The sequence below is a fragment of the Eublepharis macularius genome, chromosome 4 (genome assembly GCF_028583425.1).
Source record: "Eublepharis macularius isolate TG4126 chromosome 4, MPM_Emac_v1.0, whole genome shotgun sequence".
Lineage (NCBI taxonomy): Eukaryota > Metazoa > Chordata > Lepidosauria > Squamata > Eublepharidae > Eublepharis > Eublepharis macularius.
The window spans coordinates 93064575-93090428 of record NC_072793.1 but is presented as its reverse complement, the minus strand read 5'-3'; the positions used below and the strand labels follow the sequence as shown (position 1 = coordinate 93090428).

At 46.8% G+C, this 25854-nt stretch overlaps 2 protein-coding genes across 2 annotated transcripts in view; one reads left to right on the top strand and one right to left on the bottom strand.

Moving 5' to 3' along the window:
- Nucleotides 1–2343: 2343 nt before the first annotated feature.
- Nucleotides 2344–13878, bottom strand: LOC129327615 (uracil nucleotide/cysteinyl leukotriene receptor-like). The gene is made up of 3 exons (XM_054976371.1): nucleotides 13807–13878; nucleotides 13272–13370; nucleotides 2344–3450 (listed from the first exon to the last, which is right to left on the bottom strand). Exons 1-3 carry the CDS (start codon nucleotides 13876–13878, stop codon nucleotides 2344–2346), a joined length of 1278 nt encoding a protein of 425 aa, XP_054832346.1.
- Nucleotides 13879–15757: 1879 nt separating this feature from the next.
- GRK6 (G protein-coupled receptor kinase 6) overlaps nucleotides 15758–25854 on the top strand; it is a 31278-nt gene continuing 21181 nt past the window's right edge. The window contains exons 1-2 of the mRNA XM_054977057.1: nucleotides 15758–15854; nucleotides 23004–23099. Coding sequence (XP_054833032.1) covers nucleotides 15803–15854; nucleotides 23004–23099 — 148 coding nt within the window. The 5' untranslated portion in view covers nucleotides 15758–15802. The remainder of the gene's footprint in view (nucleotides 15855–23003; nucleotides 23100–25854) is intronic.

The following is a 25854-nucleotide window of genomic DNA, read 5'->3' as shown; positions in this document are numbered from 1 at the left end:
TTCTCCTGTCCGGGCAAAAACGACGAAGGTGAGAAGTGGAGCCGCAGCTGTAACATCTTCTCACGGCTGCTGCTGACAGCTGGGTGACCTCCCGCTGCTTGTTAGCAACTCCTCCGCCGTCAGTGGCTGAAACCCCTCGATGGGCCCCTCCGTCTGCTCGTTGCTCCGTCCTTGAATGCCAGCCTCCGTATGTTGAAACACGAGCCTCTTCCTCAAGAAGACGAGACGTAACATAGGAATAAGTGAGTTTATCTGGCTCCAGGCTCTCAAGGCTTGCAATAAGAGGAAAATATACATCAGGCACACTTGATAATAGAATGTATGCCTTATCAGAGTCCTCCGTGGGCTTTCCACGAGCAGCCAGTTGCTGGAAACATTCCGTCAAACTGTTTATATGCTTCTGCATGCTCTCCCCCGGCTTGAGAGCAAGTCTGTAGAGGCGACGTGTCAGCATAATTAATGACCCTGCTGATGTTCTGGCATGGATCAGCTTCAAATCTTGCCAGGCCTTTGAACTGGTAGCCGAATCCCTGATGTGAAGCAATTGGTCATCTCCCACAGCCAGCACGATATGAGCTAAAGCACGCTCATCTGCAATCTTTTCCGCATCATTGGGGGCTGCTGGGGGGGTTGCTGACACTTTTCCACAGCCCCTCTCTCTTTAGAAAATGCTCCATACGCAACGACCAAATGGAGTAGTTCACGGAGGTCAGCTTCTCCACCAACACGACCGTACTCTGTGCCATACTTGCTTCTGCACCGGTCTGAGGGAGCTCGTTTGCCTCCTCCTCCTCCTGGTCACTGACACTTTCCACCGCCAATAATTCCTCCTCCGAGGGATCGTGGCCGTCAGGTGCCAACATCCACCACCGACTCTGTTGCGTCGCTACTTCAGTAGAGCCTCCTCAGCAGCCTCCTTGGCGCAGTCTATCTGGGCCCATAACCCTGTTGGATAGTGTGTATTCAGCGTGACTGCACCGGTCTAAGGAGGATCCACAAAGAGTCCACACCTTGTTAGTTTAGCAAAGGTGTATAATACAATTTATTTATAGGTGGATAAAGAGCAATATATACAAGTTTACAGTCCAGAGAGACAAAGTGCTTCGCCTACACCTGGACTTGCAAGAAGCCCCAACCATACTGTACATGGTAGCTATATATACATGTAGACACCCAATCAGATACATGCATGAGTTTAGCTGAGTCATTCACTTCATGGTCTCCTGACTCTTAAGTTAACCATCTGACTCTCTGTCACCTGATGTGTCTACCTGTCATACTGATCGTTCTGATCTAAAGCCTCTGCACACTGGCTTTTGACACTTAGATATCAACAGTATTTTCCCCCACAACAGGCTTTGTTCACAATAATCAGACCCTCCAATGCCACATATCCAGCATCCAACGGCTGGTGCTAGTGATACTGACCTTTATTTCTCATATCAAATCATATGGAACATCCAAGATATAATAAATATAGTACAGGACTATATTTGGAATCCATAAAAAATTATCTATGAAACCCACCCCCTCCAGATTTTGGGAGTCCCCCCCCCAATTACATTTTTAATTAGACTGCATTAGGGACCTGGTTCCATTTGAAATGGTTCCTGGGGTCCTTGATGCTGCTGTAACTTTGTTTCCTTTGTTCCCAGTGTTCCTGGATGCATCATGCATGCTTAGCAGCAGTATCCAGGGTTTAAGGTCCAGCTGTAGTCTTCATGCCACAAATGCAAGAAATTAATCAATTTACTCTAGAGTATTTCTAGATCCGATCTTTGCAAGTGTTTACCTATCCCACCCCCTAATCCTTCTAAATTTGGGACAAGAACTTTGCACAATTAACCTCAAAATTGTAAGTCAATAAACTGTTGAGTTTAATAAACTCCACTGTACATTCTCTATGATTTTCTATCAAATGTCCTCTCTTCAGCCTTGTTTGTACAATAAGCATGCTTCTGTGTTGTTTTTCAGATCATACATCTGCCTCACTCTGTCTGGACTCCTTGCTTGACTGCACTGCTCTCAAGGTCTGCTTTGCTACCATTGTGTTCAAATTGTCCCTTTGGCTACAGACCTTGCTTGATCTTGGGACTCTGAGAACACCCTAATTCATTCTCCTATAATTGAGTTTTGGCCAAATCCAGGTTATAGGCCTTTTGCTGCCAGCATTCCCATCCTGCAGGACTCTTAGCTGTACCAAAGCTATCCTAGCAAGAAGACTGAACCATCTTGTTCCATCTTCTTGTCCTCCCCAAGTCCAGATGCCATTCTACTGGTTGATCCTGTTCCCAGTGTGGTGTGGTGGATAATACCATTTGGTGGTGGGAGTTCCAATAGAAGTCAGATGTTGCTTTGGAAACGGGCCTTAGGCAAGATCTCTCCCTCTAAGTCATGCTTCTGATGCACCTCCTCTGTGGGGCTAGCCCCATGTGAACACTTCAGGTGCTGAAGGATTGTGCGACAGCAGGACAGTTTCCAGTGGGCAGGTTCCATGTTGAAGTAGTAGACCAATGGATCAAGAGCACTATTGATACTAGCAAGAGCCATGGTAGCTCGTTGGGCTGAACAAGTGAACTGCAGAAGCCCTGGAGAAGACAGGACTCCAATCCGGCCAAGCGTGTGTAGTGTATAGATGACATGGAATGGCAGAAAGCAGAGTGTGAGCAGGGTGGTCACCATCAGTAGAGTGCAGAGAGAGTGCCTCCGCAGTGAAGAAGCCTGAGCTGAGCCATGGCTTAGATGAACAATGCGCTGGGCAATCACTACAGAACAGATGACAATGGTGAGGAAAGGCACAAAGAAACCCAGTGCAGAGGAGGCTAGAACCATGCCTGCCAGACATCCACTCCATACATGAGCTGGGAAGTTCTCCATGCAGGCTGTATTCCCATTTGGGAACTGACTGGTCACAGAGCTCCTGGAGAAGATTGTCAGTAGTCCAATCCCTATCACAGTCCAGATAGCCAAGGACAGAAGCACTCGACAGAGGGGCCACCTCAAGCGCAGGTAGCGGACAGGGTGAATGACTGCCAGATAACGCTCCAGGCAGATGCAGGCCAGGAAAAGGGTGCAGCTGAACATATTGGCCAGGAAAAGTGCATTGGTGGCTTTACACAGATTCTCGCCAAAAGGCCAGTCATTGTTTCTCACATGATACACAGCCTGTAATGGTAGGGACAACGCAAACAGCAGGTCAATGGCAATGAGGTTATAGATGAAGATCATGACAGGTGGGGCCCGGGCCCGACTGGCCCAGCAGCTCCACAAGGCCACACCATTAGAGGCTAAGCTCAGCACACAAACCGTACTGTATGTGATTGGAAGGAGCAGGTGCTGGAACTCTGCTTCAGCCACACATTGTAAAGGTGCCGAACTGTTAGAGGAGGGTCTTGAGGTCTTGACTGAAGGGGAGATCTCCCATGAAGGATGTGTGCCATTTTGCCACATCTGCCAAGCAAAACCAAGAACTTAGAGGGAACTGTTCTTTAACCTTTGAGGAAACACCAAGTGTGAAAACACTCTAAAAGGAATTTGCATATGATTGAGTATGTGTTTGTTTGTTTAAAAATAAGTATCCCATCTTATCTCCTTGGTCTCAAGGTGGCTAACAAAGCAAGAACAAAAAGCAAATGCATAAAATACAACAGAACAATTGGTAAGCAAAATAAACTCTAGGCTTAAAGGGCTTACAAGGTAATAACCAGCACTTTGAATTGGGCCCGGAAGCAAATAGGTAACCGGCACAACTAACACAGCATTGAAGTTTTATATCTAAGTGGCTGATCCCAGACAGAAATCTTGTTGCAACATTTTGTATCTTCAAAGGTAGCCCACACTGAGAGTTATAGTAGTATGATCTGGAAGTTATGGTAGCACGACTCAATGTGGCTAGGTCAAGGGGCCAGTTTGTGAGTGACGGGCACATAATTTCTCGTGTGGGCCACTGACTTCTTTCTTACTAACAAGATTCTTAGAAAACTTCCCATTCCAGGGATCCAAAATGATACAGAGATGTTTTATTGAGGGAGTCCTGCTGATAGAGCAAGACAGAATATTTTGGAATAACACAAAGCACATTTTCAGGTAAAGCAATCCTGGCCCCTTAAAAAGGATCATCTGATCCATTTGGGCTCCTATCCATCATTTTAAGGTTATCTTCCTTCCCCTCAAGCTAGTAAGAGGCTGGCAGTGCAATCTGCAGCAGAATTACACCATTCTAAGCCCATAATGCTACTAAGGTGTGCCCTGTGAACAAACTCAGGAGAACCCCCTCTTTGAGTAGGGCTGGGAGTGTTCAACTTCCTTTGCCTCTGTGGATTGTGTACCTTTGCTTCCCATGCTGCCCAGCAGCCTCAGTGTTTGTCTGCAGGACAACTATCAGAAACCCAAAGTGTGGCTGACCCCCCAAATCAGTTGTGCCATACCTTGTGTGTCCCGTCCATCCAAAGAAGTGCTTGCTCCTTAGCTGGTTCTCTGGGAGTGGGAAGGGACACAGTGGTGGGCAGGAGTTACTCAACAGGAGCAGGGTAAGATTCCCCTATCAGACTGGCCCTGCTTCCTGTTTTGTCCCAGACTTCTGTTGTTTTAGAATAGAATTGTGGTTTTGATGATTGACACGAGCCCTCTCTTGAGGAATGAACTGTGACGTTAGAGGAGCTACCAGTTCTCCTTTTGTTCACATAAACCTGGAATTCTTTCATGAATTTATGACTGGTTTCTCTTGGCCACGGTTGTTTGTTTATATCTATTTATTTAGATGTATATTCCCTGGTCTTCTCCTTAATGGGAACCCAAAGCTGTTTATAGTAGCACTCTCTCCTCCTCCATTTGTCATCAAAACAACAACCCTGTGAGTTAGACTAGTCTGAGAGAGAGGGGAAGGAAATGTTCAGGAAATATTGACAAATCTGTCACATCTAGTTGATTCATAAAATTCTCCTCCATTTTCTCCAGGGGAACTGGGACTAACTGGAACTCCAGGGGAATTGGGACTATCTGCCCAGGGCCGGCACGTGCATTGAGGCGGTGCTGGCAGCCACCTCGAGTGCTGACCAGGGGCGGGGGCACGCGCCGTGGGGCTGGTGGCGGCAGCACTGACAGCTGAACGGGAGGGCTGAGAAGCCACTCCCATGTGCCACCCTGGCCGCCTGCCGCACCTGGCCCGCAGGTGCCTGGCCAGGAGCATGTGCTGGCAGTGGCAGTGCGGGGCAACTGAGCAGGCAGCCACCCATATAGTTGCCCCATGCTGCCGCCACTGCCAGCACACAGCTGCGGGCCAGCCAGGCACAGCAGGTGGCCAGGGCGGTGCGGGACAACTGAGTGGGAAAGCTGGGAGGCCACCCACGCAGTGCACCATCCCAGCTGCCTGCCTCACCAATGGGGCGGCCAGCTCGCAGCAGCATCCCCTGCGTGATGTTACGTGCAGTGATGTCATCACGCAGTCTGGGTGCGCACACGTGGGGGCAGCAACACCCTTGAAGCTGCCCCTGGGTGCAGGTATCTGGCCTCAGGCACAAGAAAACCTGGCACCATCCCTGCCCAGGGCCCCCCAGAACCTGGAACCAGCCCTGCAGGCATTCTATACAGAATGCAGACAAGGGTCCTGAAGAACAGGACATGAAACATTTTTTCTCCTCTGCGTCTCTTTTAAACATCCAGTCTGATGAAGAATTCCAGAGAATGCAAACGCTTACACACTGTTCTGCGCTGTTTTGATTTGTCTTAATAAAAACTATTACATGCCCCTCTGGAATTTCTAGTCAGAGCCTGGCAATTAACCCTGTTAACTGCAAAAGCTAGAGATGGAAGCAAGATAGTGCAGTGCTATATCTCATGCAGCCACCACGTGTCATATGCTTTTGTTGAACTTAGCCCAGCCCTTGCATGTTTCCATTTCCCTATTGGAATTACAGTTATATGACCCAGCTTGGCCATATATTCTATTATTATTACAACCACCACCAACAGTTATCATTTTCTTCCCTCTTGCCAGCACCTCCAGGAAACAGTAATCTCTCTAAAGAGGAACCCTTGTCTAAAACGGGAACACTTCCTGCTCCTTCCTTTCTGAAAAGGGCTTGACAGAATGACAAATAATGCTGAACTCATAGTAGACAGCTAACAGCTGTAATACATGGGAACTTGCATTGGATGGACAACAGAGGTTGGAGAGTCAAGAAAAGCAGTTTGCTAGTTGAAACTCTTTTTTCTTGCTCTCCTGCAGTGCCCCCTGCTGTTCAGCTGTGCTAGAACATAAAACTGTAATTATTTTGATTTCGTTGCAGTTCTTGGCAAGTTTCATTCTGAAATTCTTGACACTACTTCAAATCAGCTTGTTCCGTTTGAGTAAAAAAAATACTGAAAGGAGGCTACTTTCTTGAATTTTAACATGAAAAGTGGTATATAAATAAAATCATGATGATGTCACTCTGGTGTGCAATAACTAAAATTCTACCCTAAACTACCCATAGTTCACAGCAGGATTTCATTTACCATGCAGAAAGGCTTTGGGGCGGCTGCTTTATGTGCTAAGAGAAGTTCACAAGTCAGCACTGGATACAGCAAGCAAACGGCTACTTGCACATCATGAACAGTGGATACCAACAGTGGAACTGGTTGCCTAGGGATGTGGTGGGTTCCCCCTTGTGGCGGAACGGGCACTGGCTCTCAGTCCGGGCAACTGAGCCGCCGTCAATGGCTTGCTAGCCCTGCTATCCGCCTCCCACCGTCCCTGGTGGGCGTGGCTCACCTTCTTTGTTGCTGCCACCACTCACTGAATTGTACACTGCCTGACTGAGGGGCAATGAGACCCCTCTGGCTGAGGTTCCTTACTGGGAAGTGAATTCCCCAATCTTTGGGTGGGCCCTGGAGAATTGGCAACCCACCAAGGTCTGGCCTGATCAGGTTCTCCCGGGCTCCCTCCCTTCTTGTAGCGTGCCAAGTGGGGGAGGTTACGTAGTCAGAGCACCACCAGGTTCTTTATATTCAAAAAAGTATAATTTATTAACTATATACAGAGCACTATATACAAAGCAGGTAAAGGCACAACACATAGGGGTAGACCCCCCTGTTCAGAACTCATAGAGCAGAAAAACAAACTGAAGAGAATCGCTGTCTGCTTTCCCTACACTGTTCCCTACTCTACCTTAAGGGGGGGGGGGTTGGTCTGAGGGAAGGTTCACTTTTTATTTCCTTTGTGCTGCCTCCCAAGCCCTCCACATTTAGGGCCTAGGCACCCGGGTTTCACCCAGCAGCAGGAGCCTCTCCTTCTTCAACCAAGAAGGAGACTCTCTTTATTTCCTTTCTTCTGCCTCCCAGGCCCTCCACATTTAGGGCCTAGGCACCCGGGTTTCACCCAGCAGCAGGAGCCTCTCCTTCTTCAACCAAGAAGGAGACTCTCTTTATTTCCTTTCTTCTGCCTCCCAGGCCCTCCACATTTAGGGCCTAGGCACCCGGGTTTCACCCAGCAGCAGCAGCCTCTCCTTCTTCAACCAAGAAGGAGACTCTCTTTATTTCCTTTCTTCTGCCTCCCAGGCCCTCCACATTTAGGGCCTAGGCAACCGGGTTTCACCCAGCAGCAGCAGCCTCTCCTTCTTCAACCAAGAAGGAGACTCTCTTTATTTCCTTTCTTCTGCCTCCCAGGCCCTCCACATTTAGGGCCTAGGCAACCGGGTTTCACCCAGCAGCAGCAGCCTCTCCTTCTTCAACCGAGAAAGAGACTGACTTTTTCCCCTCAGGATTGGCTGAGTCTCTCCGTTCCGGCTCCACCCCTTATTTTTCCCACCCTTTCTTGGCCCAGGGCAGCTGGGAGTTGTAGTCCAGGAAGAAGGGCGTCCCACACCAAGACTCCTGCAGGCCTCTCCCTGGCCCCACAGCCCATCAAACCTCAGGGGGAACATCTCCTCCCCTTTCTTTAAAGACAGATTAACAGCAACTGGCACTCATTTTACCCCTGGTAACCATTTTGTTACACCCCTCATTGGCAGTCTTCAAGAAGTGGCTCGACAAATACTTGTTCTCAGGGATGCTTTAGACTGTTCCTGCATTGGGCTAGATGGTCTGAAAGATCCCTTCCAACTCTATGATTCTATGGAGTGGCGCAGTCTTCTGAAGCAGAGTTGTGGTTGCTGCCATAAACCTCTGGGCACTAAGCATGAGAGCAAAACAGTTGTGAGCCTATATATAGTAGCGGTTGAAGATGCAAACGTGTAGTCACTCAATACAAAACTCCCTCACCAAAACCGTTTCTCATGTATGGCCTGCTAACAACAGCCATGCCCTTTATCGTGTTATATAAAAGGCAAGCCATATTGGAAATGACTCACTTTTTATCCTCGCGCAGATGCATTGCTGACAACTCTGGATTCGAGGCCGCTGCAAAGCACCGGCTTGCTGCCAGGAGGGGGCCCGCTGAATTGACGGCCTAAGCACCTCCCCCATGTCCCCTCAGTGCCCTCCCACTCTGGCCTCCAGGCTGCTGTGAAGCACCTGCTTGTTTCCAGTAGGAGGGCTGCCAAATCGGTTTTTCTAGAGTCTGTTGTATTTTTTCACACAATGGGCATTGTTGCTAGTTTATTATATCAAAAGTATCCTGCTGCTAACAAGTCTCTCTTGCTACTAGGATGCAGAAGTGAAGCTCAGTGCTTCATTTCATTAGTAACAGCATTGCTCTTAGTTTGTAGTAAAAGAAAGCCCTGCTGCTTGCTCAGATCGGAGGAAAGAATGCATCCAACAGTAGAGCCCCAAATGAAAAGAGACACCACACACCATGAGACCCTAATTCCAGTTGCTTAATTCGGTTTGCTTAGCAGATTACTGTACTCACTTTCACATCATTTTACAGTGAATGCATGTACATATTGCTTTATATGTGTACATCTGTGCATTCACTTTATGAATGAATCCTGGGATCACTACCTGTATAAATGTGGGGTCAGTATCACATGTTCAGCTGTACATGGGTTCACTGTAACATGAGAATCACTCAATGCACACACAAAGAACCATCAAGTATACATTGTAAAAAAAACACCATCAAGTATACATTGTACATGGATTGTACATGAGTTCACTGTAACATAATAATAACACCACCACCAACATTCAATTTATATTCAGGACAACTTAACGCCCACTCAGCGCAGTTTACAAAGTGTGTTGTTATTATCCTCACAACAATCACCCTGTCAGGTGGGTGGGGCTGAGAGAGCTCTGAAAAAGCTGTGACTGACCCAAGGTCACCCACCTGGCTTCAAGCAGAGGAGTGGGGAATCAAACCCAGCTCTCCAGATTAGAGTCCTGCTGCTCTTAACCATGACACCTAACTTGTAAACAGGGCCTGTGAATGTTGGTGGGGAGCTCTATTCTGGAGCTCACAGTGGTGAACTCTTACCCTCCTGAAGCCTCCTCAAGGGGGAGAGTGGTAAAGATAAAAAAGGCAGTGAGTCCATTTACGCAGGTTGCCTCAAGTTTCATCCATGGCTGCTATACTAATCAAGTTGGCACTACAAGACACTAGGAGTGCCATTGCCCCGGCCAGGGCAGGGGATCCCCAGCTCCCACACTCCCCCCCCCCCACACCCACTTACTTGCCTGGTGGGAATTCGCACATCCACTTACAGTTTATGGGTTTTTCTGGACCTAGCATTGCTCCTGAATACACTAGTGCAACCCCATCTCCTTGCTTGTGTAACTTCTCTATGATATCAGTATAGTTTTTTTGTTGTGTATGAATATGCTAATATAATGTTGGATGAAACAGAGAGAGTCTGGCATAGTGGATAGAATGTTGGACTAGGATCCTGGGAGATTTGGGTTCAAATCCACACATGGAAGCTGGCTGGGTAATCTTGGGCCTGTCATACTCTCAGTCTGACCTACCTCATAGGATTGTTGTCAGAAAATGGAGGGAGAAGTGATGTTCTAAGCCATTTTGATTCCCAACTGTGCAGAAAAGTGGGCTATAAACAAACAAATGCAAAAATAAATGTGAAAACGCAAACAGCCCATACATAAGCTCAGGATCATTGCATCCCAGAAATTCTTATGCTCTTATGCTACTGGAACAGCAAGAGTCGAGTCCAGTAGTACCTTGAACACCAACAAGATTTTATGGCATATAAGCTTTCAAGACTCAAAATTCCCTTCATCAGATACAAGTAGGAATGGAGATCCCTGAGCCTATATATCCCACCCAGAAGGTAGGAGAGGTGTTGTAAGAAAGAGCATCAGGATGCAAAGGAACAATAAAGGTTCAGGCATCTCCACTGAATCTCCCAGTCATGAATTGTATTGACTTACACTGCATAATCCACCTTGAGTCTCATTGAAAAAGAGGGACTATACATAACAAAAATAAAATACAAATAAAATTTTAAAATTCCTACTTGTATCTGACAAAGAATCTTGACTCTTGAAAGCTTATATCCTGAAAATCATGTTGGTCTTTAAGGTACTATTGGACTTAAATCTTGCTGCCCTCCTAAAATCATGCTACTGGACAGGGTTTTTTCTGGGAAAAGAGGTGATGGAACTCAGGACCGCACAATGACGTCACTTTGGGTTAGCTGGAACAAGAGGGGAGTTTTTTAAAGTTTAAATTGCCCTCGGTGAAAATGGTCACATGGCCAGTGGCCCCGCCCCTTGATCTCCAGACAAAGGAGAGTTTAGATTGCCCTCTGTGCCGCTCAAGAGCTGCTGGAACACCGTTCCACCGTGTTCCTGCTGAAAAAAAGCCCTGCTACTGGATCCTGTTTGATTGTCCTTCCTTCTAGCATAGGCTACAATTTCCAAGCTGATTGCATCAAGAGATTTTCTAAGCATAAATACTCATCCAACTCCTGAATTACACTTTCCCAGTTTGTAACATTTGTCAAGCATGAAATGTTCATGTGAGTGTCATGTGCTGTCAAGTCACCTCCAACCTATCGCGACCTTATGAAGAAAAGGCCTCCAAAATATCCTATCATTAACAGACTTGTTCAGATCCTGCAAAATGGAAGACGGGGCTTCTTTTATTGAGTCAGGCCATCTTGTTTTAGGTCTTCCTCTTTTCCTACTGCCTTCCACTTTTCCTAGTGTTATTGACCCTTCCCGAAAATCTTGTCTTCTCATGATGTGACCAAAATAAGATAGCCTCAGTTTTGTCACTTTAGCTTCTAGGGAGAATTCAGGTTTGATTTGATCTAGTACCCATTTATTTGTCTTTTTGGCCACCCATGGTATCCGCAAAACTCTCTTGAAGCACCACATTTCAAATGAATAAATTTTCTTCCTGTCAGCTTTTTTCACCGTTTGTAAGTAAACGTATGTCCAGCACAAGATGTTCATCTTATACTATTAATATGCCTGTATTTAGTAGCACACAGTAAAGGAGCGCATTTATTTTCTCATACAATATTGTATTCCCTACTCTCCCATTACATCCCATACCAAACTATAAATTATTCCATGCACAAACTTCAGACTATGTAGAGTATGTCCTCCCATATACCCGTCGCCAAATTTTTAGCAGGCACTTTCAGTGATGTTGTACCATCACCTGCAGTCAGGAGTGGTACTTACTTATATATAACTAGCAACAAAGTCCGTTGTGGGAAAAAATACAATGGGGTCTAGAAAGGGGAGGGTGGGCAGGCGGACTTTCCCTCATTCTCTGTCATTGATCCCAGCAGGATGAAGGCGGTGGGGGAGGGAGGCATGGCCACCACCTCTGCACCTGATCCTGGCCAAGTGAAGGGGGGGTGGGCATTGCCACTTGCTCCTCACCTGATACCAGCTGGGTGAACGTGGGCGGGCATTGCCTCCTGCTCTGCACCTGATCCCAGCTTGGTGAAGCAGGGGGCGGGCAGTCACTTGGGCCGAATCCACACTTTTTTGTTTCCGTGCCTTTTTTGCAACCGCGGCCCTGTTCAAGCAAATTCTCACATGCTTTCCCATTCCGCGTGTTCCCCGCCATCACCGCACCACAATTGCGCCTCCTTTCCGTACCATGTGATAATGGCGGAAAACTGTTTTTGCCCAGCACTTTTTTTTTTAAAAAATGGGCTTTCATAGCGCATTTGCACAATAAAGAAAGGTTGGTATACCGCACAACCTACTTTAGTGAGCTGCGGTTTGCACGGGAAAAGAAACAGATGATGGTCCCTTATCTTACCATCAGTTACTTTCCGCTCTCGGCTTTGAATGGAACCTGGTTCCCCCCTATAAATACTCTGGCTTTTCCCTGGCTCTGCCTACATAAGAGTCGGAATATTGGTATAGCGCAAAATTAACTTTTTGGGGGGGGAAAAAGGGAAGTGACGTGTGCTGTCAACGCTGATGACGGAGGAGGGAACTGCCCACTATAATACTTTACTCAGTGGCGTGTGGAGAACTGATTGCGCCATGAAGACGCACTGGGAGGGTGAATGTGATGATGCACAGCATGTTAGTGGAATGAACCCAACTGCCATGACTGCGCAAGATAAGCAGATGGTGAGTGCGTGTGGATTTGGCCCTGGTCCACTCCTGATTTTGGCTGGGTGAAGGCGGGGGCGGGCATTGCCTCCTGCTCTGTGCCTGATTATGGGCAGGTTGAACAGGAGGGCATTGCCCACTGCTTCTCTCCTGATCCCAGATTGATGAAGGGGGGGGGGCATTGACTCCTGCTCCATGCCTGATTCAGGCCCAGGGGAATAAGGGGGGCATTACTGCCTGCTTAGCGCCTGATCCCAACTAAATGAAGGGGGCGGGCATTGCCACTTGCTCGGCTCCTGATCCCAGCTGGTTGAAGGGGGGGTGGGCATTGCCACCTGTTCCACTCTTGATCCCAGCTGAGTAAAGGGGGGGGATATTTCCACCTGCTCCGTGCCTGATCCCAGCTGAGTGAAGGTGGGGGCGGGCATTGCTACCTGCCCCTCTCCTGATACCAGCTGGGTGAAGGCAGAGGGAGGGCATTGCCACCTGCTCTGCTCCTGATACCAGCTGGGTGAAGGTGAGGCAGGCATTGCCACCTGCTTTGCTCCTGATCCTGGCCAAGTGAAGGTGGGGGGTGGGCATTGCCACCTGCTCCACATTTGACCTGAGCTGTGTGAAGGGGGGAATGAACATTTCCAGCAGATGACCTGCATTGCCACCTTCTCTGCTCCTCATCCCAGCTGGGTGAAGACAGGGGATGGGCATTGCCACCTGCTTTGCTCCTGATCCCAGCTCGGTTAAGATGAGGGTCGGGCATTGCCACCTGCTCTGCTTCTGTTCCCAGCTGGGCGAAGGCAGGGGGCAGGAATTACCGGCTGCTCCACGACTGATGCCGGCCTGGGCTTCCCTCCGTGGTGCACTTCCTGGAGGTCTGGCTGACTCATCTGGGCTTTCCTCCACAGCAGCGCCCTCTAGAGGCACACCCAGGTAGGAAGTGAGTTGTCTTTAATATGCTTAGGGGAGGGTAGGCAGGCGGCCATTCCCTCATCCTCTATCACTGATCACAGCAGGATGAAGGCGGCCAGGGGGGAGGCATGTCCACCTCCTCTACATCTGATCCTGGCCAAGTGAAGGCAGGGGCAGGCATTGCCAACTCCTCTGCTCCTGATACCAGCTGGCTGAAGGCAGGGGGGGCATTGCCACCTGCTCCGCTCCTGATACCAGCTGGGTGAAGGGGAGGCAGGCATTGCCACCCACACTGCTCCTGATCTTGGCCAGGTGAAGGTGGTGGGGGGGCAGCATTGCAACATGCTACACAACTGATGTCAGCCGGATGAAGGGGGAAAGCAGGCATTACCACCTGCTTTGCTCCTGATCAGAGCTGGGTGAAGAGGGAATGGGCATTACCGCCTGCTCCACGACTGATGCCGGTCTGGGCTTCCCTCCGTGGTGCACTTCCTGGAGGTCTGGCTGCCTCATCTGGGCTTTCCTCCACAGCAGCGCCCTCTAGAGGCACACCCGGGTAGGAAGTGAGTTGTCTTGAATACGCTTAGGGGAGGGTGGGCAGGCAGGCATTCCCTCATCCTCTGTCACTGATCACAGCAGGATGAAGGCAACCAGGGGGGAGGCATGGCCACTTCCTCTGCATCTGATCCTGGCCAAGTGAAGGCAGGGGGAGAGCATTGCCACCTGCTCCGCTCCTGATACCAGCCGGGTGAAGGGGAGGCAGGCATTGCCACCCACACTGCTCCTGATCTTGGCCAGGTGAAGGTGGGGGGGGCAGCATTGCCACGTGCTACGCAACTGATGCCAGCCAGACGAAGGGGGAAAGCAGGCATTACCACCTGCTTTGCTCCTGATCGAAGTTGGGTGACGAGGGAATGGACATTGCCACCTGCTCCACGCCTGACTTCAGCTGGTTGAAGTGGGGCTGGGCACTGCCACCTTCTCCACTTCTGATCCCAGTTCTGTGAAGATGGGGGCAGGCATTGCCACCTTCTCCGATCCTGATCCCAGCTGGATGAAGATGGGGGATGGGCATTGCCATCTGCTTTGCTCTTGGTCCCAGCTGGGTTAAGATGGGGGTTGGGCATTGCCACCTGCTCCGCTCCTGATCCCAGCTGGGTGAAGGCAGGGCACAGGCATTGCCGCCTGCTCCACGACTGATCCCAGCCTGGGCTTCCCACCATGATACACTCCCTGGAGGTCTGGCTGCCTCATCCGGGCTTTCCTCCACAGCAGCACCCTCTGGCGGTGCACCCGGGTAGGAAGTGACGTGTCTTGAATATACTTAACCTTTTATATAGTAGGATTTTCTTTCCCACTCCTTCACAAGAAGTGACTTACAGTATAGAACTACAAAACAGATAACATTACAGCATCACATACAACTTATATAAAAATTGTTTCCACGTAACCATCTAAAAGAGGAAGATTTTTGCCTCGGGAAGCTAGACAGGTGCGCCACTCTCAACCCGAATAACCATCAAAAAAGCACAAAAATCTGAAAAGAAATCCTCTGATGGTCAAGGCCCACTGAAAATACAGCCCAGATACACTGCAGTAATAAGCCAGACTGGAAGAGGGAAGGGATGAATGAGCCATTATAGAAAAGGCACGGTTATCTGATGCAGGGAAGCTAAACAGTATGCTGTGAAACGGGATGCAGCATCAAAAGACGCACACCGTCCCAAGAGCTGCAAGACGATCTACCCTCTGAAGGTGGTAATACCGAGCAGCTCTAACTCAGGCTAGCTGAGAGCGGAAGGAAAAGTTTTGGGACGCTCCCTAAAAGTTTGCTGAATTCCTGACTTCTCCTACTGAATTCAACGAGATATTTACATTCGAGGAAACATGCATGAGATCGGGCAGCCCTCAAGAGCGCCCCCTGCACCCTCAGCCCAGCGCCAGTCATCCACCACCGACCCTGCCCTCTGAAACTGCCAATCACTTCTCCGATCGTCTCCGACTCTTGTCCAATGACGTTCTAGCGTTGAGGTGGGGCACAGAGAGTGGGGGTGGTGCAGCTCAAACCGATCCTGTACCTGACCGCCAGAGGCCCGATTATCAGCGGAGTGCCTTCCTCCTCAACTAGAAGCGCGCCGCGACCAATCAGCACGTAGAAAAGATACGTCGCATCCTCTTCCCGCCCTTCCCCACCCCCTTTATCTAGAAATGGCCAATGGGAGAAGGAGGGCCGAGAGGAGGCGGGGGAGCTTTGTTGGCCAATGAGCGGCCGAGAGGGAGGTGCACGCGCAGAATGGATTGGCGGAGGAGCGCAGGCGGAGGAGGGGACTGAGGTGCCGGAGTTCGGTAGGCGGAGGCGTGTTGAAGCGAGTGCGGCTGAGGCAGCCGGAGGCGACGGGGGCAGCACTCGGAACGGCGCGGCGCCCCGGGCGGGCCCATGGAGCTCGAGAATATTGTGGCCAACACAGTGCTGTTGAAGGCGCGCGAGGGTGAGGGCATGCTCCGTGCAGCGGCAGAAGAGCCAGGCCTGGCGCGGGAAAGAAGGGAAGGCGGCTGGCCAAACCCGCGCCGTTCAGCAGCCTTCGGCGGAGGTCCCGTTCGGCCCAGCCCAGCAGTGCATCCCCTTTGCAGTACATTGCAGGGCGCTGTGGGGAAGTGGAAGAGGAGCCACGGCGGTGCCTGGCGTGGGGTGGGCTGCGGTGGCCAGGCAAAAGCCAGGCTGCGGTGTCTTCTCTGGAGCCCGGTGGGGGCGCCTGGCTGTGTGGTTTGGCGACTAAGAGGCAAAGGTCTCGCCCTCCTGGGGCTCAGTTGCGAAGTCACGCGAGGAAGAGGGGACGGGGTGATCTGGCCCACAGGCTGACTTGACTGGTTTCGTGGGGTGTCGAAGGAGTAAACGGTAAAGGGCCTGAGTCTCAGGCAAGCAAGCCTATGGCTGGCATGTGTGGAAAGCTTGGTAAAGGAGCTGTCCATAAGGAGGTGGATGCTAGTTTGTGAATAATCTGACAGGCACAAGCAAACGAACAGTGACTTGTGGCTGCATGGTGCAGGTGGGAGCGCCATGACTATTTCCTGAAAATGGCTTTCTGTCTAGTCTGGATTTAGGAGTCTAAGGAGAGTGACACTTGCAAAAAAACAAAAACTTGAAACCAGGCATGGGGTTGATCCTCTCCAGATTAAGAGGAGCTGAAAAACCTACTTCAAAGGATTTTTCTCATGCTAATAGATCCAGAGGAGTTAGCCGTGTTAGTCTGTAATAGCAAAATCAAAAAGAGTCCAGTAGCACCTTTAAGACTAACCAATTTTATTGTAGCATGAGCTTTCGAGAATCACGTTCGAGAATGTGATTCTCGAAAGCTTATGCTACAATAAAATTGGTTAGTCTTAAAGGTGCTACTGGACTCTTCTCATGCTAAGGGCATGAGAGAGGTTAGGGCACGATTGGTTCCTAACATCTTCATTTAAAGGAACAAGTAGCAGGTTCTGAAAGAAGCCTTCATCTAGAGGCTAGTCAGAGTAGGCTACTAAGCCAGATAGAACAGTAATCTGATAAGATACCTTCATATGAGATCATACAGTGTACATCAGGCCATGCAGTTGTAGTTGGAGCATCAGATGTGAATTACTCTGTGTAGCTCTGATATGGATTTTCCCATAAGAACAATATTTGCTTGCTCTTCTATGGCCTTGGCTTGTTACCAAAACCAATCTCAAGGGTTTATGGAATTGGCTTTTGACTTACAAGGCCTCTGTGCATGATTGGTTCCTACATTAAAGCTATATACTGAAAGGTTTTGCAGCCCCTTTTCCATTCTTCTTCATCTGGCAAGGCTTTGAATTGGGTGGTGTGTGAAAAGGGGTAGTAAGGCTTTGAGGCAGATTATCATTTTTGCAGGTGCATGAGTTCTTATATTTGAATGAGATCACTGGTGAAGTGAAATGAGAGAGCCTCTTATGACCTTTTTTGATCTGCGTAGAGAAGAAAATGAATGAGGTGAAAGATAAAACAATGCCTCTCATTGCTGAATGGTACTGTTTTTCAGAGGTGCTATCCTGGAGCAGAGGTGTAAATTAACTGTGTTGTTTCCTGCCACTTACTGTTTCATTTTGTCTTACTTTATTTAAGGAAAACTGCAGATCTGAGAAAGTAGACAGCCTTTTGTCAGACACTGTCACAAAAATCCTTTACATCTGTTCTTGCAAACTTGCCTATCTCTTTAAAAGCACTATATGACATTTGAAATATATTGGAAGAAATGCAGTCCTTTGCACTGGGCTTTAGGGCTGCATACACCTGTTCTTTAAAAAAATTCACATTTTTGCTTATTTTTCTTTTCATCATGAAAAAGGAAAGGGATTACAGAATGCTGAACCCCCAACACATGCACACCTCCTGATTCATACAAGTTCTTATCACTCTGGTTTAATTGGGATATTTCACCGGGGGTTTACACATGTCAGTGAAAGTTGGAATTCTCAGGATGTTGAATTCTAGAACCAGGTGGTATGCAGCAAAAAAAGCCGAGGGCACCTCAGTCCTGGCTTTGAATTTACTTCTGCTAGGACAATGACTTTGCATTAAAGGATATGTGCAAAGTATTATTTCCTTTTTGATGGGTTGGTAGGAAGATGCCCTTTGGGATCTGTTTGCATGGCTGTGGGTTTGTAGCATAGTGAAGGCTGTGTGGCTGGAGGCTTGTATTCTGGATTTCTTGCCTTGGGTGTCCAGACATGACCAGTATGAGAGTATATGTAGCTTGCAATCCTTGGTTATGGAGCCGTGCAGCCCAGCCTTCTAAAAGCTTTCACCACCATTTCCCAATCCATATGTATGATTTATGTGAAAGGAAAACAGCTACCCAAACTTGCGTGTTTTTAATTTAGAAACTGTATGTAGAGGAAATGGCCTAAGAATGGAAGTGATAATTTGGTGCTAACCAAAGGTTTTTTAAGGGCATTGTACATTCTGATTCTTTGGTATGATACTTGCATTTCTTTCATCCAAAGGAACGGGTATGTCTTGATCATCAGTAGTTTCCTGGGTAGGCAGAAGTTGTATTACTGAAGATAGGATTTCCTCTAATTTTTCTAGTAAAACACCTGTAATAGAATTGCCACAACTACATATTCAAAAACGTAATTCACAAAGCTGTATTCTCATTAAAAAAACAAAACAAAGAATAATCTTGATCAAATCAGCAACTCTGCATAAGATTGCGCTGTGAGTGAATTAACTGTGATGAAAGGGAGGGGAAGTGAACTGATGATTTATGATGGATCTCATAGTGTTTGATAAAGGGGTGGGTAGTGTGGACAGTTTAAAAATATTTCAGGCAATTATATTGGGATTAAAGGACTCTTAACCATGGGGCAAAAGGTTTCTTGATGAGAAATAGAATTCAGCATTGATAAACAAGGCTGTTACAAAGAGGTAAGGGCTTCTATTAAAGTATATGAAATGGTGGCCTAGGAGTTCCCTTCTATAAATTATTGCTCTTTTTAAAGAAGAGTAGGCAACCAGTGCTGTAGGCCAGAGAGGTTTTCTGGCAGTAATTCAGATTCCTTTTATTCAGAACTGTCCAGATGGAATTGGGTTGCAACTTGAATGCTATCTATTAAATACTCAGCAGTAGTATTGTCAGAGTTTTTATTGCTTTTGAAAATGTGATGGCCATGAGCCTTCAAGGCTCAAACAATAATTGTATATAGATCTTACAATTTCAGATATTATTTTTTCCAAACCCACCTCATAACTTACGATCCTAACTTGAATTTGAAAATGTAGTCAGATACATTATAACCTCTAGTCCCCCTACCAGGAATTATTTTCTAGGGATAAAAATTCTGGGATAGCAGCAATGAAAACTCAAATTAGTAAGAGAATGCACTGTCACTTGAGTTAAAGTAAGCTTGTAACATTAATGTACCAAATACAGATCATTGTGCTGTATTGTGTAAGGATACATAAATAATACTTTGACTACCTTGAAATTACTAAAATAGCATTATATTGGAATGGCTAGAATCGCAATGGAAATCTTGGTCAGGACTCCAAAAACTTATATTTCATTTATTGGATCACAGTGGTTAGTGCCTGTCTTGCTAAAAGTGAAAAATTTGGGGGTCCAAATCTGTCATGCCCTGATCTTGTGAAAACTTCAGTGACGTTGGCTGCCAGTTTATTTCCAAGTTCAAATCAAGGTGCTTATTATGACCTTCTAAAGCTCTCCATTGCTTGGGACTTGTATATCTAAAGTACTGTCTCTTCCTGTATGTCTTCATGTACCAGCTACATTCTTCAGCTTGCCACCTTCTTGGTGTTTCCTCCCTAAAGGTAGCCTACCGATTATCACCTAGAACCTGTGCTTTCTTTGTGGTTGCACCCACTTCATGGAGCAAGTTTCTTGAGAAGTGAGGTGGAGGTGCCATCTTTGGAAACTTTCAGGAGGCTCTGTAAGGCTGTTGTATTTACCAGAGCTTTTAATGGAGTGTAAGTTGCAGCCATTTTATTAGGTTCAGGGTAAACTGGGGCTTTATTGTTACTTGGATTTTTTTAAATTATGTATTGTGAGCCATGTTGAACCATGAGGAAAGGCACGGTATAAATAATAGAGTACTTTATGCTCACTTACCACTGAAACCTACTACTTCCATGCATCTTTTATGCAGTGTATTGCAGTTGGGTTAAAGTATCTCCACAGACTGGATGGATCCCTTGAGCTCATCATATGCTTCCAAGATGGCCTCTCAAAGCCATTTCAAATGTGGCAGATTTCCCATACAGAAAGCATGTTGGAGTAGGAACAGACAGACATACTGGCACATGAAATGTGTGCATGTATAATGTGCATATACCAGAAAAATGTATTTTGTGGTGAAATAGGTGTTTGTTCTTGTTGCATAGATTTTACTTGTATTTACTGTGCTGTTTCTTACATCACCTTGTTATCTAGGTATGAAATCTGCTACACTTAAAGCTGCTCTAAATGCTGAACAAGTTGCCCAGCCCTTTTCTACACAGGGTTGCCTGTTTGTATGATTCTAGATAAAAGAAACAGTGCTGCATGCCACAGGCTCTTGTCTCTCTAGGTACTTTTAGCCCTGGCCCATCCTGCGGAAGTGTACCTGTTACTTACTAAAGTAACTATACTCTGTTAATGAGCCAAGGAACACTGGGCCAGTATGGGGCCAGACTGTCTCCCCTGCACAAATTCTTTCACATGTTGGAATACGGCAGCAGAACTACAAGAGGATTGAGGATATGGCTCATTGTGAAGGTCACAGTAACATGGGGTTCTGAATGCAGGGCTGTTTGTGCTGGCCACTTAAAATTCTGTACCATAGCAACTAAAATCTGTGCCAACAGTTTCTGTAATTTCTGTCAATTAAGCAATTTATATATGTTTGTTACTTTATATAACTACTTCTGCTAGTCAAGGATGATGTAGGGCCCTGAGAAACCCACCTGTTTGGCTATTTTGCTATGCTTCTCTTCAGGCTTAAAATACCTGGTGAAATCTCATATGCCAGTATTCACAACCAAGGGTTAATGAAACTTTAACCTTCACCAATAGAAAAAAAGTTAACGCTCTCAGGATGTTTCTGTGCATAATGTATATTCTACTTTCAAACAGTTGTGAACATGTGGCCAGCTTTGACTTTGTGCAGGGGAAGGTACAGGAGCACATCTTATCTCCTTTCCTCCGTAAGTGCTTCTGCTTTAGTGGCTGTGTTCAGCAGAGATAAGGTTGTATGGCATGATGGTTGAGATACTTTTCTTTCACTTCTGCTGGATTTCTTTAGGATAAGGAGAAATTAAATCATTGGCTCTGACCTTAATGGATGTTCAGTTTGTGAGGCTATATCACGGAAACCTCTCTAAATTGTGGACCTGTCTTTCTCCAATTGCTTTCTCTCTTTGTAATGCTGCAGTTTTAGGGTAATGAGCAAGTATTGTGCAGCTGGTTGCCCAGTGCCTTAATTCACTTCCTTCCTAGGTTTGTACAGTCAATCACATGGCACACGTATTGGCCTGTTTAGGCAATGCTGCTTCGGGTGGGGGGGGGGAAGCAAGAATTTATATATGCTTATGTATTCACCCATCCATGCTGATAGTGCCAATGCAGGATCAGCAACACTTGTCACAATGCTCTTTGCCTTCAGCCTTAAGTCGTTTGCCTATCCTCAGTTCTCTTAGTGTAATGATTTTGGCCAAATAGTAGCTTCTCTGAAACTTCAGTCTCTTATTTTCTTGGGGTTCTGTTTCTCTCCCATTGTAAAGATTAGGAAATTCCTATTGATTATTATGGAACTGCTTTGTAACTCAGGTGTACAGAAGATTTTCTGTGCCATATCCTTTAAACGGTTGGGCTAATTACCACACTATTCTTGTTGGCCCACCAAAGGCCAACTGGAGGTTCCTCATACTTTGCAATACCTGGTAGGTCCTTGTGTATACTGTGCAGCTGATTGTTTCCTCCAGTCCCCCTCCTTGTTTGCATGTAAGAGGCTTCCGGTGGTCGCAGGAAAGCAGCCTAGCAGGATATATTTTAACCACATTGGTTGTTTGCTAAGGATCACTTTTTTTTTCAAAGGTATGCTAGCATCTGTTTCTTAATAGACAATTTTTTCTCTGGTCAAGAATGAGTTTGTTACTTGAAAGCCTGACTGTTAACTTTGGATCTGGTAAACCCAAGTTCAAATCCCTTCTCAGTCATGAAACTCCAGCGGTGGTCTTAGGTGTGTCTCTATCGCTCAGTCAAATCTCTTTGCTAAGAGGACCATATTAGATAACGCTATAACTGCCCTAATCCCTGTGGGAAAGAAATTTAAAGTTTAAAAAAGGGTATGATTAGTCAGCTGCAGTTTGGTAGGCTTTGGTTGGGGCAATAAAATGCCCCATATATATGATTTGCCTGTCTGGGTGGGAAGGTAGTGGCTGCTGTGGAGATTCATTTTCATGGCTGCTGATGTCATTTGAGGAGTAGGTGGTGCATGTAGAACTGGCAGTATTTTTAATCTTTTCTTTCCTTGAATAATAGTGCCTGAGGGCAGGCCAGAATGACTGGGCAATTAACCCTAATATCTCTTATTAGCATTGTGGACTCTGTAGCGCTACTTAGCTCCTACTTTCAGGATGCTAATTAACCCTAATTCCATTCCTTGGAGAGGAATTTCTGTTTAGTGCTTCAAATTCAAGTGACTAACTTATGGCTGCCTTATGAGTCAGTTTCAGCATGAAGTACATGCTTAGGGACTGCTGTCTCCCAATGCCACATTTATTCTTCTAGAGGAGGTTCCCTTTCTTAGCATACAAAGACTTGGCATTGAACCACTAGACAGCAGTGCGTGCTGTAATGGTGATATGCGAGGGAATCTTGGAGAGTGTGTTTCAGTGCATTGTGTATTCAGCCTAGTGAAGGTTAGTTACAGGGACGCACTCCATGACCTGAAACAAGCTCTTTGCCAATCTGATCTTCAGTTTCCTCATCTGTGATTGGAGATGGTTCTTCTGAGATGTCTGTGTGAGTAGCGCTAGGGAAGAACTTGATACAGATAAAAACTTGTTAAGTTATGCACTCTGGTTAGCTCCTGTTCTTGGTTTGTTAACTATATATATATTTGTTACATGTCTTACTCAGGTGGAGGAGGGAACCGAAAGGGCAAAAGCAAGAAATGGCGCCAAATGTTGCAGTTTCCACACATCAGCCAATGTGAAGATCTTCGGCATACATTGGGTGAGGATCACATCTGTGATAATGAATGCTGCCTTCTGCCCCACCCTGAACACGTGAAGCTCCTTTGTTTAGCATTAGGCCATCAAGGTCAGTATTGTCTAGTCTGACTGTCAGCAGCTCTCCAGGATCTCAGGTAGCGGCTGATGTGCCATCTTGGGAACTGAGATCTGACATCTGTTTGAGGATCTATCCCAAGATTAAAGAGTTTAAGATTTCCTTTTAAGGACTGATACCTTCGGTAGTACAAGAAATTTGGGGGGCGATTAGTATATGCAGGGAGCCTTAGATACAGCAAAGGGTCAGGGCAACTCAGTTACTGAATATTTAGTTCAGGGTTTCTTGTCACTTGTAATACATGATCAGCCAGGCCATTGGAAAGGAAATTGTACACTGTGTTAGTGTGTGGCAAAGTATGAGCTTCCTCATAGATGGCAACAGTGATTCTTCTAGCCTGGATCATGGGCATTTATGCTGCTGATGTGAATTTTTAAAAGGAGGTCTTGAATTTCATTCTCCCTAGAGTGAACCAGGGCTACCTATTCTTTTTAAGGCTCAGATTTATTCAGATAAGGCTTTTCTTCAGGAATATAATTTTCCAGTCCTACAGCTGTATTAAGGAAAGGAGCGCTGTGAGCTGACTTCTGATGGAGACAAAATAATCTTTTTTGACTCTGCAAGAGGGAAGCTGTGTGACATCTTTTAAAAGTTCTGAATAGCATTGAAATTGTCCGTTCTAAATAGTTCAGTTAACTAGGCTGTAGTATAAAAAGGTTGCTGAGCTGAGTGAGAGAAGTTCATCCCATAAAATCTTGATGATTTTCTGCACTGCCTAATTATTCATGCTGACTGCTGCATTATTATTTGGAAGACTGACATTCTGAATACTGATTTTTAGATCGCAGTCCAGCCTCCTTATGTGACCTTTCAGAAAACAGCTCAATGTTCTGTTCAGCTTCTCCTGGTTTTTTTCCCTTGCTGATCCTAACTATGGACTAAGCCAAGGTTTCATTGTGCTGCCCACAGTGACGCCCAGGCTTTTTCCTTGAGTGGTTTCACTTAATTATTCCTTCCGATGTGCATTATCTTGTGTTTGATGGAAGATGAAATTCACTGCTGGTGTTCTGCCAGTGTACCATTGCTGCATATTGAAACTTTCTACATGGCTCACACATCTGACTTCTGGTTAGACCTGTCGTAGTTTGCATGTCACTTTCTTCTACCATCACTGCTGCTGGAGCAGTCCTCATGATTTTTCTCTCCTGTAAAGTCGCTCTTTTCAGTAGAGGGAAAGAGGACATCCTGCTGTTTGGGCTCTCCCTCCCATAATCCCTAGAGGCAGGAAGTAGATTGAGCTTTTTCCCACTGAGGGCCAAGCTACAAGTGACAACAGCCACGGGTCCATTCTGTGGCTGCTGATACCATATTAGAAGAGCATGTGGCATGGCGACCCCACAAGCTCTTGTTTCTCCCCCCTGCACCTTTTCAGTTGTCAAAAGAGCAATGGGGGGGGGGCTGTTGTGGCACCTGAAAATGTGCCGGGGGGGGGGGGCACCTGGGCTTCTGTGCTGCATGTTCACTCCAGGTTTGGATTTCACAGCAATTTTTAAAAAGACTACAAATGCTTCTAAAATGGTGTTGCCAGGCACAGAACGGATCTGTAGCTGCTGTCGCTCTGAGAGTGATGGAACCCTCCTTCCTTTAGTTGTCTTCCTTTTCCCCCTGCAAGAGCGCAGATTAGGCACAACTGGACTGGACACAACTGGAGCTCTTAGGCAGTGGCATTCTCCTTGTATGTCTTATTTCCCTGCCTCTGTTCGTCCACATCTTCCTCAGTTCAACCCTTCTCTCTTTTTTTAAAAAAATGGATCCTTCCTGTGTCTCCTCCCATCTCTGCTACTGCTCACCCACCACAATAATGTTGATAGCCAGTTCAGTGGCATCTCTAGAGGGGGAATTGAGCACAGTAATCCTTGTATAGTGTAGCAGGAAGCTGCTGCTTAGTCATGTACTGAAAAGGCCTTAGGTGGAAGACCTCTTGGGAAAAGCTTCAAGCCACACTTGTTCAGGCTGTGATGGAGAGGTCAAATGGGTGCTGTCTTCCGCAATACACCACTGCTACAGGCTTCCCCAGTTAGTGCTAATTTAGTCTTAGTGTGTACGCCCTGACCTGGATAGCCCAGGTGAGCCTGATCTCCTCAGATACCAGAAGCTAAGCAGAGTTAGCCTTGGTTAGTAACTGGATGGGAGATCTCCAGCAAAGACCAGGGCTGCAGAGGCAGGCAATGGCAAACCACCTCTGATAGTCTCTTGCCATGTAAAACCCCGCCAGTGGTCACCATAAGTCAGCTATGACTTGAAGGCACGACACACACACTCTTAGTGTGTACAGCTGGTGCATATATGATCACATGGTGCAGCCAACTGGCTAAAGCTAAACCTTCCTGGATCTGGACAGGGTCTGGCTTGGAGACCTCCTGGGAACCACCACCTATATGCTGCCTTGAGTTTCATGAGAAAAGAAAGGTGGAATACAAAGGTAATAAATAAATGGGTAGTTGATGAAACTGTGAACCAGACTGACAATCTGAAAGACATATGCATGTGATAAGGAACCCCTGCTGTGTGTATTTGTCTTCCAGAATGTGTGAACTCATTCTACAAGCTCTCTGTCTTGTGAGAGAAGCAGTCTGCATGACAAGCAAAAAGCAATTTTTCTTTCCTCTATTTTGGGGGAGGAGTTGTTTACCTGCTGCAG

Coding starts and splice junctions, on each gene's coding strand:
- LOC129327615 (XM_054976371.1), bottom strand. CDS start 13,878: ATGAGGCAGCCAGACCTCCAGGAAGTGCACCACGGAGGGAAGCCCAGA. Junction 13,371..13,806: donor CATCAGTCGTGGAGCAGGCG/GTAATGCCCATT, acceptor GTGTGCCTCTAG/AGGGCGCTGCTGTGGAGGAA. Junction 3,451..13,271: donor CATCAGTCGTGGAGCAGCCG/GTAATTCCTGCC, acceptor TTTGCTTGGCAG/ATGTGGCAAAATGGCACACA.